We start from the raw sequence: 19366 nt of genomic DNA, 5'->3' as shown, positions 1-19366 counted from the left end.
TGGGGGTGTTTGTTGACAGAAAGCTCAACATGACCCCACAGTGTGTGCTCACACCCAGAAAACAACCGTATGCTGGGCTGCATCAAAAGGAGCGCGACCAGGAGTTTGAGGGAGGTGATCCTGCCCCTCTACTTTGTGCTGGTGAGACCCCACCTGCAGTTCTGCATCCAGCTATGGGGTCCCCAACATGAGAGGGACATGGACCTGTTCGAGTGAGTACAGAGGAGGCCATGAAGATGATCAGAGGGCTGGAGCACCTCTGCTTTGGAGACAGGCTGAGAGAGTTGGGCTTGTTCAGCCTGGAGAAGAGAAGGCTCAGGGGAGGCCTTACAGCAGCTTCCTGGTACCTAAAGGGGCCTACAAGAAATCTAGAGACCCACAGACTGGTTTTGGTTGTAAAGGATCTTAAGATCATACAGTTCCAACCCCTCTGTCCTGGCAAGGGACACCTCACACTAAACCATGTCACCCAGGGCTCTGTCCAATTTAGTCTTGAACACCACCAGGGATGGAGCAGTGACAGCTTCCTTGGGCAACCCATTCCAGTGCCTCACCACCCTTACAGTAAAGAACTTCCTCCTTATATCCAATCTAAACTTCCCTTGTTTAAGTTTTAACTCGCTACCCCCTGTCCTACCACTACAGTCTCTAATGAAAAGTCCCTCCCCAGCATCCTTAGAGGCTCCCTTCAGATACTGGAAGGCTGTTATGAGGTCTCCATGCAGCCTCTAGCTTTGATACATATGTAGTGACAGGACAAGGGGGAGTGGGTTTAACTGAAAAAGGCTAGATTTAGATTAGATACAAGATAAAAATTCTTCACTGAGAGGGTAGTGAGGTGCTGGCACAGGTTGCCCAGAGAAGCTGTGGCTGCCCCATCCCTGACAGTGTCCAAGGCCAGGTTGGACTGGGTTTTTAGCAACCTGCTCTAGTGGAAGGTGTCCCTGCCCATGGCAGGGGGTTGGAACTAGACGATCTCTAAGGTCCTTCCCAACCCAAACCATTCTATTATTCGATGATTAAAAGTGACTTGCTTAAGAACTACTAACTGTGATTTCAGAACTAAGCTGGGCTCTTCAATGAGTGAGTTCAGCACTGGCACTTATAAATTAAGCAGATTATATGATTTTGGCCACAAAAGCCTGAAAATCACTGGACAACATTATGGCATTTTTACAGAAAAGCGTAATTCAGATATTTTGGACTGCTGTGTGTGTAAATGAGTCACAACAGTGACCAACTTTGAAAACATGTAACTTTTAAATCTTCAGGAAAAAAAAAATACAACTATGAAATAGAAGAAAAAAAAAAATTCAAGTGTCCTGGATACACTCTGCAAAGTTCATAACAATAAATATTTGTAAGAATGGCTGGGAAAATATTTATATCCTTCCATCATTATCAATTGCTCAGTTTTATTTAATCATCAGACTTAGCTCCACAGAACTAAATAAGGCAGTCATCACCATGAGGTGATCTATGCTTCAGACGGTCAAGCAAACATTGTCAAGAACATAATTCAAACAGTCACAGCGTTACTGGAAAACATTCATACATTCAGAAATACTTACTGAACTTTAAGAAAAAAGACAGACAAATATATTTAATGTCATGGTTTCTTCAAGTCATACAGGAATACAGATATCTTAGGGTTTATATCCAAGAATTAGCCTCTATTTTTTTATATAGTATTTCAATATAATGATAGCTCTCACTTAAACAATTAGATTTTGGATCTCGGAACAGAATAAATAAACTACTGGAAACCCAGGCCTAATCTTAAACTAGACCATCTACCTACAAGTAAGTAATAGTTCTCTGAAGACTCTGTCAAGTATTAAAGGAAGCTGCTACCTCTGAATTTAGTAACTTTCAGAAATTTCCCAATTAGGGAAGCACCCTAATACCCTTGGTTTTCCAAGAGCAATAATCCTTTTCATACAAGCTACATTTCGCTTTGAAATTACCGTTTCCTGATTAAACACACTGAACAGGACAATAGGTCATTCTTGTATTAGTTAAGCTATGAAACCAGACCAACACTTGGATACAACCGACACAGTGAATGTTCTTCCACACAGAATATGTACAACAATAATACTCAGCTTAATCCTCTTATGCCAATCTTCTGAGAAAATGGAGGCCTGGATCAGACTTGCTCAAAATTCATCTGCTAACACAAGATGTATATCCAGCAAATCTTCTAAGAGCAGATTAGACTTGTCAGAAATAGCTTTAGGCATACTCTTAACCTGCCCTGAAACTGGGAATGGATTTCATGACTGCCTGCAGTCTCTTGTGGGACATTTTGTATCATAATAGATGACATATTTCAATTGGTTTAAAATAAGGGGTGGGGGGAGGGGAGAGAGGGTTGTTTGTTTTTGTTTTGCTGTTGGCTTGTTTTTTTTAAAGCTTGTTTAGTTTTTTTAAAGCTTGTTTAGTACTGAATTAGTACCTTATCTGTTTAAAACTTCCATGAATTTCAAGAGCTGCTACATCCGGCTGTAAACAATTACTTACTAAGAAAAAGAGTAAAGTTATTTGGAAAAGGAATTTCAAGTCAAGTATTTGAAGGCTCAGAAAGATTTATTCTATTTATTTCTTTTCCAGGCTGTACGAACCTATTTTCATCCAAGTAAACATTGGTAAAATTAGTTTAGGTAAGACCAAAATATGGTCAGAACTTGTTAAAACAATAAAGCACATAAAGAATGTGAAAATTGGAAACTCTTATCAAAAGACTTCACAATTTTGGAACTGCTACATAGTACAAAACAGAGAGATATCTAAGATAATGACCAAGGTGATACAAATAAGTATTTCATCTTACTTGTCCAGGGCTGTGCTGGTAGGCATGCTCCTGCCAAATCCTCGGACACCCATATGACAAAAGTATGGAATGCAAGACAGATGGGCAGCAATTATAGCCAATGAATCTGACGCATTAACAAAGAAACCATTTTGGCCAAGGATCATGTAGCGGTCCTGGAGAAGAAAACAAATTCAAATAAGCATCTTACATTCCATGTTTTGGAGAGTGGTAATTTCTTTTATTAGACCCACTGTAGGCAGGGGAATAAAGAACAGTCTTTGGGTTACTCACATCCCTCTTCAAGCAGGTTAATTTACTGGCATCATCCTGGCAGGTTTATAATCTCACTGTCACACCACCACTCCCTCCAGCCTTGCAAATCAAAGCTCCCAGAGCAGTCCCTAGCTTCAGCCTCCTACGTGACATTTCAGTAGGTCTGCTCCTGCCAGGGAATGCTTACGTAGGAGAATGTTTTTGCCAATGACACGCACTATATAGGAAGTAGGAGGGTGTTTTGTGTTTACTGACAACAGAAAACACTTCTGTTCTTCAGAACCTTTTCATCTTTCTCCCACCATGTCAGGACAAAAAGTTATTTCTGTAAGACTTTGCTATTTATAATGCTGATAATAAAACATAAAAAACCTCTAAACCAAACGGTGATTATGATTCAGTGCTTTATTTAGCTAAAAAATCCCTCAATTTATAATGTCAACCAAAAAGAACTTAACTTAGTTATTACTTACTGTGACAAGTCTGTATTACCTATATATCCTGTGTCTTCCTAACCAAGAAATAAAAATGTTACAACAATGCAAGATAAAACCAGCCTAATATTTAAAGAATTATCATTCATCATTCAAATCCTGCTTGATTTGCAGTCATCTGCAGAGACAAATGACAACATATGTGTCTGATTTATGGGTTGCAAATGCTATTATCTGTACCTGAAAGTAATACCATTTTCAGCTTCAAGGGCTTACTGAAAAGCAAATAAATTATACCTACATGTCCCATATCTGACCCCAGACAAAACAGCTACAGTGAAACCTCCAGACAGCTCAAAATACTTACTCCATCAGCATCAAAAGCAGCTCCAAATCCATACTCGCCACCTCTCATAGCCTCTAGCAAGGCAGTTGCATATGTTAAATTGGGATCAGGAGGCTGTCCACCAAAGTCCTCCAAAGGAGTACAGTTTATGGCAGAATTTGCAGGGGCTCCCAATTCATCACACAGGATTTTTCTCACATAAGGTCCCATAACTGCAAAATCAGAAATCTGCCATGCAGTCACAAAAGCCTATGCTTGACTCTCAAAGTTTTCACAGCACCATGGAGACTTGATACAAAATGTACTTGGAGCAATTCTATACATCTGTCCTAGCAACAAAACCCAAACTACCATTTCACAGAGGAGTGTGTGACTGTCCCCCCAGTAAACATCAATTGGCAATTCAGCATTGAGAAACTGGTTCCCCACTAGTGGAAGTGCAAAAGTAATCACTGCATGGTGAAAGACGCAAGTTTTATTCACCCATCACTAAGTAAAGAAGTTATCATACATAGAGGGTTTTTCTCACTAGAATAAAAATAAGATGCTACTCTATGTGCCCTGGAATGCAAACAACAATTTAACACGTAATAGCAAGGAAAGTAAACAGTAAGGAAATACAAATGGGAAATATACTTACCTCAGCATTCCAATTCATGTTAAAATTGCAACAGGTTTGTCCACCAAAGAATTTCGCCACATTTCAGTTACTACCATGTAGACAATAAATAAAAACTTCCTCAAGACTAACTTCAAAACAACTTTATTTTGTTAAAGATATGGGCAACCAAAACCCCAGCTCATGCTGTTATATAGCATAACTAGTATTGCATTTGGTGGCTGATGGGACTGTTAACGACTGACTGAGTTCTCTCCATCCCTGAGGCAGGTGTGAACAGGTCACTCAGAGTAAAAAGGAATCACACCCTGGTGTTCTCTCTTTCTCCTACCTTACTCCAAAATCTTGCTAACTGGAGCAACTATAATGTGAGGTAAAACTAGACAACAAACATGTTCAAGAAAATGTAGCTGCTAATTCTGTAAAATTACTGTAAAAAATAATTCAGGTTCTTACCAAAAATACACTCCTGACATATCACTCTTTTCTAAGTCAGTGTTAAACTATCAACACTTACAGGCATAAAAGCATATTCCAGAGATGCAGAGCTAAAACCAACTTTGGAAGACAGTTTGTCCACGTACATGTGGTCCTCTTTAGAGTTCACTATATCTCATCCAGAAAGCCTTTAGATGTGATGCTACAACAAAGGACACCCCCCAGCTATCTTTGATAGATTGCTCCAGTGGTTATTCACTGTTACCCATAGGCCTTCACTTCTTTACCAAGAAAGATAAACCTCTTTGCCTAATAAGGGACCTAACCAGTTGTTAAATTTGCTCTTGTTACTAGCATATATTCAAATCCTTTCTTACTATTCTTAACCTTAAAAACTCTGACCACTATACCCTGTACTTTTATTGAGCAACTATTGTGGTGTACAGTCTTTATTGGAAAGCTATTGCAATGTACCTACAATTTTGTCCTGATAACAGCTTAACTTCATACCTCCATTCATGGCATCAATCCTTATTTTGATCTGGTTGGGTCCGGTCAGCAAATTTCTGATAGCACTGAAGTCAAAGATATTTCGAAGGAGACTGAGGTAGATATCCACAGAATCCACAATTTCCACTAGAAAAATTAGACAGGAAAAAATCAGTACAGTTTGCACATGGGAAAATATCTCTCTCAGCACGCTTCTACCAGCCACGCAACTCAATTAAAATCAGAGCATGCGACCTTCACGTAACATGGAGCCCATAGAGGCAAAGTCAAAGACTGGTTTCAGTGTGACTACCATCAAACTTTAAGCCTTGCAAAGATCAACAGTTTTGCCTGCTAAAGGAATGCAGCGATAATGTAAGTTGACACTTCCTATTTCACTGAAAACATTCACGAGAATACAGTATATCAAAGTAAATTCCATTTGTCATTCATTAAGTCACTGAACATCTTTTCAAGCTAAAAAAAAAAATGTATTCTCAAAGGATGAAAGATGTCTATGCAAAGTTGAAGCCGTATGTTCTATTCTTCCACCTGACAGCAGTATGTATCTGCACCAATCCATCAGGAGGAGCATACAGCCTATTCTTTACAGTGCTGGCAGCAGGAATATCTGTCTCCAGTTTGTTGTCAATCTGCCATTATACGTCTGCATTTTATATGTCACTGCTTTAGAAAATTTAGGCTCAGATACAACATCTGTTTTTTGCTAAGGTCTTGATAATATGAATTTTAAAATCATAAAAGCAGAGAGCTACAATCTTTTCAGTTCTCTTGAATGTAAAACCTTGCATTAAAATGAAAGTGAGTCTGTCATAATGTTACAAATGTTACAAGCCATGCTCCTCAGTCACCTTGGAATGTATTACTTTTCCTGATTAAATTAAAAAGCATATGTTATACAAATGTCTTTTTATCTGGTTAAACAAGTATCTTGAAATATTACAGTTACAAGTTAAATTGTAACTTAGAAAATCAGCCAGTTTTGCTCAGAAACACTGACCTCATGCTAATACTCTTCTTCAGGATAACATGAAAATGACACAGGCATGTTTTGAGCCTGAGAAGAACACTTAGAATAGATCGCAATGATACACTTGACTGGACAAACAAACATTGGTTCTCAAGGCTAAAAAGCAACCTGCAAAACCTATTTGGAAATCAGTTAATTCTATGGTATATGCTGGAAGTGCCAAGGATTCACTAAAATTACACGACTATATATCTTCCATGCCTTGCTCCCAATGATGTTTAAGTAGGCTATAAGCTTTCCACGTATGAACAAATGCCTCAACTTCAGTAAAGCTGCTCACCCGTGTTAAGATATGCTGCATGTGGGATTAAAGTCTGAAACTTATTTTAGGTCCTGCCAAACCCAACTGGTTTACTCTCAGTTGCTTCAATACCACTGTAGCCTTGATTCATACAACTGAAAAACTGATTTTTAGTTCATACAACTGAAAAAGTAGAAGTTTTAAATACATCAGAATTATTTTCATTCTTTCTGCACTTCCGTTCTGCATTCAGAGCTGTATAAAGTATAATTATTCATGTACTTATAAGCCAATCACATTGCTTCAGTAGGGATCCCTGGCAGCTCTACTGTGCCAGGATGATGTATTCTGGGAAGAGATGATTGGGAAATGATTTTTCCTTGAAAAACATTCACACAAATTGCAATTGTTTTAAATCTGTTTTCATACTACCTTTAAGGCAGAGGGGGTACTCCAATTTCATTTAGAAAAATATAATTTGCCGAGATTGAAAAGTTGAAAAAGCAAAATTTTAAACTGTGGCAATCATACAGTTTCAGAGTGGTGCTGAAGCTGAATTTTCTTTCCTTTTTGTTTGCCTAAAAAGCCGATCATGTTATTTGCAATAACAATAATAATTAGGAAAAAAAATCATAATTTAAGGTTTTTTTAATCAAAAACGTTATTTATTAGAATGTACTTCATCTCAAAATATAAAGTTTTGGTGGAAAAGAAACTAGCCTTAATTCCAGGATATCAGGAATGAGGAAGAGTTCTTGAGACCACATGGAGTTTTATAGTATGTGAAATACTGTCTGGACCCCTTCCTTTGCTTTTGACTCCTTCAGAAAAAAATGGCTGTGTTAAAAAACTGGCTCACTTCAACCCAAGTGTAGGCATAAAAGTATCCACATCTTTAAAATGAAACGTGTTTAAGCACTTCCTTTACACTAGGAGTCATTAGAAGTACATTGCCTTACACATCTCACAACTTTTCAGAAAGTGTGAGCAAAGAATGAATAAACTGAGACTCTTGCAAACACTTTTGTTAATTAGACTTCCATGAGCAAACCAGTCCTAGTCCAAAAAAGTTTGTGTTTGGTGTTTAACTACTAGCAAGCCTAAGCACAAATATTTGGCAAAAATGAATGGCAAAAGAACGGTGGGAACTGGCTAAATGATGAGGACTCACGCACTTATAAGTCTGTAACTCAGCTTCTTTATGTGCAAAACAAACGCAACACTTACCTATGTACCTAATATTTTGATAACCTGTAGTCAGGCATCTTGAGGAAGTAGAGTTATGTTTAAATAATTACCCATTATCATTCTGCATCAGAATCAATGGATATAGCATGCATAACAGCATGTGTTGATACCTCGGAAAGGTTTGAATTTGTTCTCCAGATCAAATTCTTGTCTTCCTAGGCGTGATAAATCAACTCTGAGATCAGGACAAATGGCATATTCCTCCAAGGTTTTGCTGATCTGATAGATTTTATCCGAAACTGTATCTGGAGCAGGTCCTGTAAAAGAAGCAAAAAATGTTGTGGGTCATTTTTATTAAACGAAGGTTCCCTACACAAAAAGTGAGTGCTATAATAAACAGTTTTCTGAATGTATTGCAGAAATACATTCTGAAATATATTTCAGGAATAAACCCAGACAAAGAACTACGGAAAATAAGGTCTATTCTTTCAGTGTAACACAGCTTTAAAACATTTGTTGGAAAAAATGTAATATGGAAATACAGTGTGTTACTCGGAACATTTTGATTCACAAAGAGTATTTAACTATCCAGAGCAGGGCAGTGAGGGAACCAAAAACCCCACAGTCATCCTTCTTTGGGTTTACTGCTCAAAGACTACCATTTTTTATTCTACATGGAATCTCAACATACATATTAAAGGAAAACCTGTCCTCAGCAGCAGTTTCTGGTGTTTCACAGGTCTTCCTGCAAAAGCCATATGCACACTTGTGAAGGTGAGACAGCTTTGTGTTTCATGTTATTTCATTAGATATAATTATCACTTTTAAAAGTCTTAGCATTTTGACAGTGGTGTTCTATTGCAGCTTTCCTCCAATGACTTAATGAAATATATGTTTACCTCTTACACGATCTCTCCCCTATTCCAAAGCCTCTGTGTGTCTTTCCAATGTCAACTTCCCACTCCTCTATAGCGCTACTATAATCAACGCAGTTTTGCTACGTCTATTAGTGTGTTCCATCTCAGATACATTGTACCAGATGGTCCACAGCTCACTCAACTCTTCATTTGGCTTAGAAAATGACTTCTTACTCTTCTAATCCAAACCCATGAAAGTGGTGGATCTCATTAGTTCCAGATCATTCTTGATAGATGGATGTAATAATATTGCCAGCTAAAGAGATCCCACAGCATTGCTCCGCATTATCTCCTACATCTACAGAAACAAACCACTTCTGCCTGGACTAGATCTGCAAAATAGACTGAGAACAGCAAAAAAGCCCCTCCCTAGGAGCTTGTCAGGATGCCTAGCCATTCTCTCAAAAACCTTGCCTAATAATGAGCTTTCATTTTCTCAGCTGCAACTTAAACCAAACTTTCATTACATCCCTCCTGATCGTCACACGTAACTGAACGTTGTAACCTGTGCTTGAGGAGTGTTTCATATTTAAAGCTCAATAGCCTGTTTGAATGTTCTTTAAAAAGGTAAAGCCCACTAAAAAGAACGCCCCACCAACTGCTAACCATTAATCACATTCTAGGTGTATATGGTATTTTAAAGTTTATAGAGTGCTAATGCATCTAACAGTTTGGCTCTGGTATGACAGTGTTGTGACCCTGGCTTTCCCACTGTCTGACCTTACACAGTCCCTTTAATCTCTCTGGGATTCAAGCCTATCCAGTTTATAAAATCACACTGGTTTAACCATGCATGTTTTTCAATTAAACAAGAAACACAAGAGAACATCCCCTTCTCAAGTTCTCCCAACTTCGAAATGGGGAAGGAAGCATTATTTTAGAAGCACTTTCAGTTTTTTCAGATGGAAACCACTCTATGTATGTATGAAGCATACAAGATGTTTTATGGGTGTACACAGATCTGTAACATAAAACATGCTTAATGTATAACATATCTACATGTGTTAGTTCGCCAGTTTTGGAAAACAAGACATTAGCTATATATAAAACTCCCATTATTCAACAGTGTAATTGCAATAGCTAAAATGGAACAACCTTCTCCCTCAATAAGAGCAGTTATTTCCTGGGTAAATCCAAGAAATGCTTTCTTCCATACAAGACAATGACTTATACTGCTTACAGCACTTCTGAAATCATAAGCTTTAAAGTAAATGCCAACAAAAGCAACACAGAAATATGAGCAACAGAGCTCCCTCAGAGGCATCTATAAAGTATCAGACTGTTAAAATAACTTGGCACACTACAAGAAATGCTATAAAAATGGGATGGTGAACTTCTTGTTTATAGAAATCTTACAGCTACCACGAGGATTTCAATGAACATTGAATTCTTATTGTACAGACCTATGTAAAAAAATACACTCCTATTACTGAAAATAAAAATAAGAATTTATATGCATTCTTCATTGTTTTACCAGAACAAAAGAAAAACACACAGCTGAAGTCAGCAGTTACCCTTGTCAGCATATTTTCATCTGTCCTTGTTTAAACCACAACATCACCATACCAAGATTCAATGTTACAATGTGTAATTAAAAACCAAACAGCCCTACCTCCATTGGCAACCTCGAACTTGACTCCAAACTCTCCTCCGGGTCCCCCAGGACTGTGGCTAGCTGTTAAAATAATTCCACCAGCTGCTTTGATCTTTCGGATGATACATGAAACAGCAGGTGTGGATAAAATACCGTTCTGTCCAATAACCAATCTGCCAATCTAGGTGGAAAAGGAAGTCAAAGTACTGTGAATGGTACTAGACTCTTGAAAACTAGTAAGTAAACACAGACACATACATACATAGGCATACATGAATAGGATAGAGACTGTAAAGTCCTAGTATGGAAGTTATTCTTTTGCAGAGAAATACACATACATGAGTTGGCTGCATGCTAATCTGGAGCACTGACAAAAAAATGTTGTATCCTGGCACATTTCATTCCAGTGGACTGTGACTTGCATAGTCACAGTAAACAGCATAGTATAGTATACTAGCATAGTATACTAGTATAGTATGTATATGTATAGTATAGCGTATATATATAGTATACTAGTGTAGTATAGTATACTAGCATAAGGTAAAGCAAGAGCACAGCCATGGCAGTGATTTGCAAAGCTCCCAGGCATAGCACTGGGCTATGATCTTGCTATGAAACCCTTTCACGTATCCCCACAAAACAGCAAATCCCCTCACATATCAATATAGTTTAGGCCTGACCGTGCGGATACAGTTTGCAGGGCTTTAACTAGCATAAAAGAGAACATCAAACAAGTCGCCTTTCATGGAGCAGCCTTTTCAGTCCAATCATAAATTTCACTACATACTAGAACCTGTAGTCTCTGTAAGTCACATCTCTGTTACCAAGACACCCTTGGATGTCCTTCCCTAAGGAAAGTACTGCTCTTCCTTCAGCCATCAGTGACTGCTTGGCCACTCCAGATGAAAAGGGTGTTTCCCCAGGTCACAGCTGAGCAGGTGAAGTTCCCACCATTCTTAAAGGGAACAAATGTTTTCAGGTGACGTTATTAAACACTGGCTCAATGCATTTGGCATTATGCTGCAAGGTTCCAATTTCAAAACCTTGCCTTCATCCTCTACACAGATACTACAGTTTCACCTCAACATAAAAAAATCTAGGTTCCAGACAGAAATGTATTTACAAAGAAATACAGAAGAGTTACAGATTCTAGGATACAGGCAGATACAAATTAAAGAGGGGAGAAGGGGAAGTTAGTGTCACGGATCAGAACTGAGGCAGCTGCACATGGAGCTTAAAAGGATACTGACAAAGTTGTGGGGGGAGGGGGATTTATATCTTCACTTAAAAAAAAACAACAAAACCAACAAACACACACACACACTATTAATAGTTTAGGGTGGTGGTGCAGAATACTGAATCCTTCTCACTCATCTAAAAGCAGACTGGGAACTCAACCTCAGATTTCCTCGTCTAGTTTGAGAAAGATTTGATAGATCTACTGTGTGTGTGGCAAAGCAACAGTTCAGGAGGTCTTGCTACCTGCCAGCTTTCTATAAAAAGCTGTTTCTTCATATATAGACTAATTCTTCTGGGTCCAGCTATTTAAAAGTTTCAAATAATTTCAGAAAAGCAAAGGATTAATAGATAATTTATTTAGCCTGGGTTTGAAAACTATTTTAATAAATATTTCTACACTGAAATTATCAGTTTCTAAAGTAAGCACAAGTTACTTTCTTGCTAACCCTCACAAAGTACGAACTAAGGTTAGACATTTCTCCTTCACTCAGAATTACAAGATCTGCTTTTTTGCTTTCAAATTAAAAATAATGCACAGAACAACAGACTCCATTAGCTGAGATTTCTGTCTCAAGATATGATGATGAGTGTTTGTCCACCTTGTTCACTTTTCACAGCTTTTGCAGACAATTTTGAAGCCTACGTATTACTAGACACCAGGAAAGCAATAAAAATTGGAAGTACAGTTCATGGAAAATCTTTCAAGGTTCGTTTGACTTGCTCTTGTTACTAATGGGAAAACATTTCATGATTCACAGTCTTTTTTTCTCCCAGATTAGAGCAATTCTTATAGAAATGAAAGAAAATGAAAGGAGAAAAAGAAAAGGTTAAGAAACAAATAATCTTGTTCTATTATAATGAAAACATTTTCCAGGGAAAACAATATTCTTTTCAGGAGAGAAAAAGATAAATCAGCAAAATCCACGTTTTCTGTTCCACAAAATTCACATGTCTGTTTAAAGCAGTGCTTCCACTGACATGATCAGTCGGTGAGAGTGGAGCATATGTACAGTTAACACAAATATCACACAGCTGAAACTGATTTCTGTTGAAATCAGTGTATTAAACAATTCTGTTTCCTATTCATATCATGGCTCTTAAGACTGTTGTATTTATGCTATGATTTAACCACTACTGCCAATTGTTCTGAAGCACTAGAAAAAAAACAGAATGTTAGGAAATGGACTTTTAACAAACTCTCTTTCAGCCTATACAACAGTACTCACGTACCTTTATTATGGAAACAAAAGCATGATGAAAATAACTACTGAAAATATATGTTTTGAATATGGTCTCTCCCTTTTTTAAACTATGAAGCATGCAGAAAGCTAGAGCAGTGACTCAATCTTTCAAATACAGCTGTCAGAAATGGGTGCCAGCTCTTAAAACAGTATTGTATATGGGTAAACAAAAGGAAGATGACAGGAATTACATTTTGCAAAATGCGTAAAAAAAACCACCACTGAATCTGTCTAGAAGTACTCAAGTATAAACACCTTATACTTGCATACAGGCTTATCATGAGCTCATGTTCTCTGTACTTCTTAATCTAAACTAGTAAGGTTTAGATTTTTGCCCCCATGAACACCTAAATGTTCTTTTAAAGCAAGAATACTTCTATTATTCAGAACCACAAATTACCTGGCACTACCTCTTCACATTTTCTTTTTTTTCCTGTTCAACATGTGTTGCATGAACCAGTCTCCCATTTTTTTCAGTGCCAATATTATATGAACAGCAGTAACATGCTTTGCGTTCTGCATTTTTCACAAGGCTATTATTTCTATACTACTTAGAAATATTGGTTATTATACTAATTTCCATGCTATAGCAATAGTGCAATATTTAGCATATTAAGGATGCTGAAAGTGAAATTACTTGCATGATACACATGCAGTGACCACTGCAAAGAGCTTCACCTTATGTGAAGGTCGTCAGTGCTTTTACAGAACTCCCTGAGGGCTATGCAGACCTTAGAAATGTACACACATTACCCATCTTTCTCTGCTCTCTTTATTTCTGTGGAAAGAATGCACAACCTCATCCTCCCTTGACCCAGAAGCTGTTCATTTTGTCTCTAAAGCAAATACTAAACTGACATTTAATTAATTGTAAGTAAGGGACACTCAGATTTACAGACTTCTAGCAAGCAATGAAATCCTGTCCATGTACTGTCTCACAATTAAAGTTCCAGTAATACCCTTCTGAAAATCTTGGACAGCTTCATAGCATGGAAAGATTATCTTTGGAATTCAAAAACTTGCAAGGCTAAGAGATCACAGGCATGTAATGTCTCTTCTAATACTGTGCCCCTACGCCATGTTCTATTTTATCACTCTGCTTTTAGCAGCTACAAGCAGAAACAAAGACTACGATCCCCAACAAACTGTTACAGCTGGAGGAATAGTCAACCTCACTGCTTTACAAGGACATTTTTATGCAATATTGCCACTTGCAGCTGTGCATTTTCAGACAATTTAGTTGATTATCATTGAGTCACTTAATGTTTTTTTTAATTATTTTCCCCAGTAATCTCTCACATGCCTCAGTCAATTAAACTTGAAAGAACGTGAAGCAAGCAGATATATCCTGGACAGCACGGGGCTGTGACTTCCCATCTTTTGCTGCTGTAACCCAAAGACGACTGAGTGCCACACTCAGTGTAGAAATAAACAGATGTATCATACAGGTCCAGGTAAGGAGGGCAAGATTTGCATGGAAGAACATGGAAATAAAACTAACATGGTATTATAAAGAAGACAACTGGAAAACTCTTTGCCATCTCAGGCTTTTACAGCATTACTAGCAATACTCCGTGATCTCTCTAGTATGTTGCTTTGACTTTTCAATATTCAGAATACGATCAGCATCTTCCTATCCACCACCGAGACACAAACACAGCAGCTTCTCATTTAAATCTATCTTAAACTTTGTATCAAAGAATGAGACACCACAACCAGTTGATGGGTCTAATGAATACTTGCATTTAATTTGTAGCATAACTGTGTTATAAACATGGAACCTTTTACCCAGTTCTTCCAGACATTAAGGTCACACTACTCGTGACAGGACTCAGGTGAAAAGGGAAACACAGCCTCAGATACCCTCCTAACACCCCACTTTGCTTGTTGCAACCAGGACAGGACCTCTGTCTGACATTCTTCATGCTCCTGCATCCTCCCGTGACAGGCAATCACTTACCCAAATGTGCTTGCTGCAGCCCCAGCGGTGTGATCCATTGGAGGGTGACCCTGGTTAGCCTCCTCCAGCTCTGAACAGAAAGATGTGGTGGAGCATGGGCTGGTTATGGTTGCTTATCATGGACCAACCCATAGGTGTTGCCATCAGAGGAAGCCAATAAAGGCTACAGCTGTGGGGTGTGTACCTGCAACCGCAAACTGGAGGGCACAAGCCTGAAGGACTGAAGGTGAGAAGAAGGCAGCCCAAGCACCGGCAGCTGACTGGGCAGGGGACCTCATCTCATTCCTTGTACCGGGGCCTATGCCAACTGTGCTAGGCTGTTAACACAGGGGGAATGTGGGGTGAGTCACCAAATTAGAACAAGGGGAACCTAGCAACTCTAAAGGGCAATACATTTACAGTTGATAATAGAAAATCCCTTTTATTTTTGTACTCAGCAGGCACAATTAACCATAACACCTGGTATGTGTTTTCCAGGAAGGAGATTCAAGTTCAGTTTATCAGCAGTATGTGGCTATCCCGCTCCTGACACTCTGGGGTGGCTAAAGGTTTTGAATGCAGCTTCAAAGCTTCCACACGTTTCACTCAATCCTGTCTACACCAGCTCACTTCTTTCCTTGTGATACTGGCTACATGTCTTCTAATGACATTAACCTCATCCAAACGGAGAGATCTTTGCCACCAGGAGTATTCCTCTCCTTTCCCTCCACTTACATAGCACAGCACTAAACAATGCCTTCACGCAGGTTTAGGTATTTTCCCAGCAGATGTATTTTAACAGCCAAAGAATAAAACATACAAACAGTATTCACTGAGTAAATATGAGGCTTCTGCATTTACAGTGTGCTTGATTGAAAGAGGGGTGAGAGTGGGCAGGGTAAGGATGGTAAAGAGAGGATGAATCACTAGCATATGGAAGTGGGAAGCCTCTTCAGTGTCAACAGCACACCCCCCAGCTGGCCTGCTGAAATTGTGAGAACTCTGACACTTGTAAGAGTATTATGATTGAATTCAGATATTTGTGGGAACTGTGAGCAGAAAAGCTTGGGTCACAGCTTCAAAAAACACAAAAAAGAAACTGTTTCCAAGAAACTTGCAGCAACTTAAGAAAGTGGAAGCACTACGACAGCACTACTACGGATCTGCTAAGACCTGAAACAGATGAAAATAGGGAACAGAACAAGCAGCAGTTAAGGAGGCAAGGTGACAGGAAAAATTAATCAGAAAGGAGTCTGGAATACAGCGTAATCTGGCTGACAATCTCCTAGACCCTAAACTTCTTGTCCTCTTCAGCACCTCAGTCCTTGTGGTCACCTTGTGGCTGTAACCTACTTCATAGCTCCTACCGGTGTTGCAAGGGCAGGCAAGGACCTCAGCCTCAGCAGGACAGCTCTCGATGCAGGGCCTCGCATTAGCTGTTGCTGCACTTTATCCCACCTGGTCAACAGGTACAATTCCACCAGCTTGACTGAGCTACACAGGGTAGGGAACAGCACTCCTCCAGACCCACCCCACGCCCCTCACAATACCCCTCACACCAGCCAGGTTCCCCTGCTTTGCACTCGCTCCCTGCATGCCCTCTCCCCGCCGCTGTGGACAAACCACCACCACCACGCTGCCCTGGCCAGTGTCCCCACCTTCACAGGTGTGCCCCCCAGCAGCCCTCCTCACACCCAAGGCCATGTAAGCCCCAGACTATACCAAACCCCTGTGAGCAGCAAGTTTGCAAAAACTATCCAGTATGTAATACAGCCAGCCTCTCCGAAATCTCAGGTATCACCCAGTGTCTGCTTGACTGTACCAGTGAAAACATGCTTTAGAAATAAGTTTAAAATACTTATTATTGATACCAGGCTGGCTAATCCTTACAGCTTGTAGGTGACAATAAATAAACAGGGGAAATTTAGACACATACAGAGATTCATTTCAAAGTTGAAAGATCTCCTGGTTATAAAACAGGCCTGCATTTAAAGAATTAAGCTTTTCAAAACAATTAAGAAAAAGTAAATTCACTACCAAAAAAAATATATATATGTATGTATATGTACGTATGTATGTATGTATCACTTCTATCACCAGATCTGAAGAATCAATTTAGCCATCACGAGACACAGCAGCTTCAACTCTGCTTTGAAGGAGAGACTTAAAGTCTGCACCATTCGGCATTTCCACCTTTCTGTATATACACACTGACACCTGAATGTGCATGCATTTACCAGAAGACACCCCTTTTCTTCCTGAGCTCTTTCCTATTTTCAATACTGCACAAGAAAAGCTATAACCCGTTTGATTGCAGAGGTATTTGCCACGGTTGTCTTCTTGCATTTCATAATTTGCTCTTAAGATGCAGCCAAATTGCTGAATTCCTCTTGCTTCAATAATACCGTTTTCCCTGAGCACTTTTAAAAGATCCTGAGCAGTAGATATCTACATCTGATTCCTTCGCCTCCCGCATTTTTAATTCTGCTGCATTTGATTCTGCACAGCCAACCTTGGTTTCAACTCCCGCTCCTGCCTCAGTCTAAACCAACCCGGGACGGCGTGCGCGGCAGCCTGCAGCAGCCTGCCCGGGTGATGCACAGAGACACACCGGGTGCTCCACGCCCGAAGGTGGCACCGGTCTGATCTGTGTACTCAGCGCTGCCCGGGTTATGACACTAAACCCCCGTGCCCCGTTCCCGCTGGACGGCTCCGCGCTTCCCCACAGCGAGCAGGAGCCCGTGCTGGCAGAAGCAGGCGGCCCCGAGGGGACGGCGGGAGGGCGAGCGGCCAGCTTACCCCGTTGGCCGCGGCCATCTGGACGACGATCTCGATGGCCGTCCTGCTGAAGTACCTGCCGTCGCTGCCCACCACCATGGTGCAGCCCTGGCGGTCGCGGAGGTCGACAGAGGAGAGGAGGCTCTGCACGAAGTTGGGCAGGTAGTTGCGCTGGCTCTCGAAGAGTGCCGTGGGCCGCCGCAGCCCCCCGCCGCCCGTCGGCCGCTGGTCCTCGTAGGGCGCCGTCTGCACGGTGAGCACGGGGATGGGGGTCCGCTCCATGGCGGCGCTCCACCCGCCCGCTGTGGCCCCGCTCGGCAGCGGCGGCCCCTCACGCAAGCTGCGGAGAGCGGACAGGAGTGTCCCGGCGTGGGGCCGGGCTCGCTGCCGGAGGCGGGCCCGCCGACGGGCCCCCGGCGCCGCGGCGGAGCCGGGTGGGTGCGGGGTGCGCGCCGCCTCTGCACCGCCCCGCGGGGCCCCCGGCGGCGCCTCGCCGCCCGCGAGAAGGGCCGGGTCTTGCCAGCCCGCTGCCAGCGGCGAGCGGCGGCCCCGGACAAAAATAACCCTGGAAAGCGACGCCGGGAATCGCGGTCCCCTGCCAGGGCTGTAACCGGAGGCAGGCGGGCGGGCAGGGCGAGCAGGCGCGGCACACTTGCTTGGCGGGATCACGGTCTGTCAGCGCCTCGCCCGACCCCACCGGCCCCCGCCGGGCTCGGGAGCAGCAGGGACCACCCCGCCGCCCCTCGCCGCCCTACCACCTCCCAGGTGACGGCAGGGGCAGCGCCTGCCGCAGCGGGCAGCCGGTCAGGCCCCAGCCTGGGTAGGAGCGGGACTGGTGTTGTCCCGTGTGAGAGCCCACAACAGGCAATACAAGCATGAGCAAGCTCTTCCACTACTAAACCTTATGCAAGGGGAATCGATTTTGAATTTTCTTTACTGTTTTTTACTATACCACTCTAAAGCAAGTTTCTGTAGGAAGAGTGTGGCCCGATCATGCTGGTTTCTGTCCAGGCTTCCTCCCAGTAAGGCTGAGCAACCCTCTGAAGGTGCTTTTCCCTTTGAAAAACTGTAAGGTATTTCATAGGGATGCAGTGAGGCCAAGTTCATTGACGTTTATATTCACTCTGCTTAGATTAAATGCAGAGGTGATGGCATGGGCAATTGCGAGGATGCCTGACATTTTCCAGTATAAAGGTTGTGTTTACAGACGCTTATGGCTGTCAAATATCAGCTGAAATTTTCCACCCAAATGCTTGTTTCACACTGGGCCCACACAACAGTGTATTTTACCAGGACAACTCTGTTGGCTGGAGAGATGGGAAAAGTAGTCATGTAACCTAGATGTCATTATGGTGCTTAAGAAACCCCCGGTGTTGACCTGCACCTGAGCAGACAGAAATAGTTTTGTAAGGCATAATTCAAGTCTGTATGAAGGAGTCTGCTCATAAACTGCTGAGCAGCACGATGGAGTGCCATGGCTCAACAACATCAGCTGTGTAACAGCAGGTGGCCAGGCAAACATGGGGTGAAGTGCCTTTGTTTGTTTCATAGACTAAGAGTTCATTAAGAGCCAGTGAGAGTCACCTGATGAATGGTAACCAGAGGAACACAGTCGTGGTTTTGAGCCCTGTCTCCGCAGACTCTTTAGTGGCTTGTAGCAGATAGAGTAACATGACTGTTAGGTACTCCCACATCCTTTTGGCAGTGACTGCTGCCTTCGCAGTAGAACGCTATACATGCTGTGGTAGGCAAGGCCCAACAGTT

At 41.4% G+C, this 19366-nt stretch overlaps 1 protein-coding gene across 1 annotated transcript in view; it reads right to left on the bottom strand.

Annotated features, from left to right (window-relative positions):
- PGM5 (phosphoglucomutase 5) overlaps positions 1-18047 on the bottom strand; it is a 67934-nt gene extending 49887 nt beyond the window's left edge. The window contains exons 1-6 of the mRNA XM_061475720.1: positions 17624-18047; positions 10424-10586; positions 8065-8211; positions 5436-5561; positions 3890-4080; positions 2834-2988 (exon numbers count right to left, since the gene is read on the bottom strand). Coding sequence (XP_061331704.1) covers positions 2834-2988; positions 3890-4080; positions 5436-5561; positions 8065-8211; positions 10424-10586; positions 17624-17884 — 1043 coding nt within the window. The 5' untranslated portion in view covers positions 17885-18047. The remainder of the gene's footprint in view (positions 1-2833; positions 2989-3889; positions 4081-5435; positions 5562-8064; positions 8212-10423; positions 10587-17623) is intronic.
- Between the last annotated feature and the right edge of the window lie 1319 nt (positions 18048-19366).

The sequence above is a fragment of the Pezoporus flaviventris genome, unplaced genomic scaffold, assembly GCF_033815535.1.
Source record: "Pezoporus flaviventris isolate CSIRO_AGI_PZ_B2104156 unplaced genomic scaffold, CSIRO_AGI_Pfla_v1 ptg000090l, whole genome shotgun sequence".
In the NCBI taxonomy this organism is placed as follows: Eukaryota; Metazoa; Chordata; class Aves; order Psittaciformes; family Psittacidae; genus Pezoporus; species Pezoporus flaviventris.
Note: the sequence above shows the minus strand (reverse complement) of the source record. Positions and strands in the feature narration are given on the sequence as shown.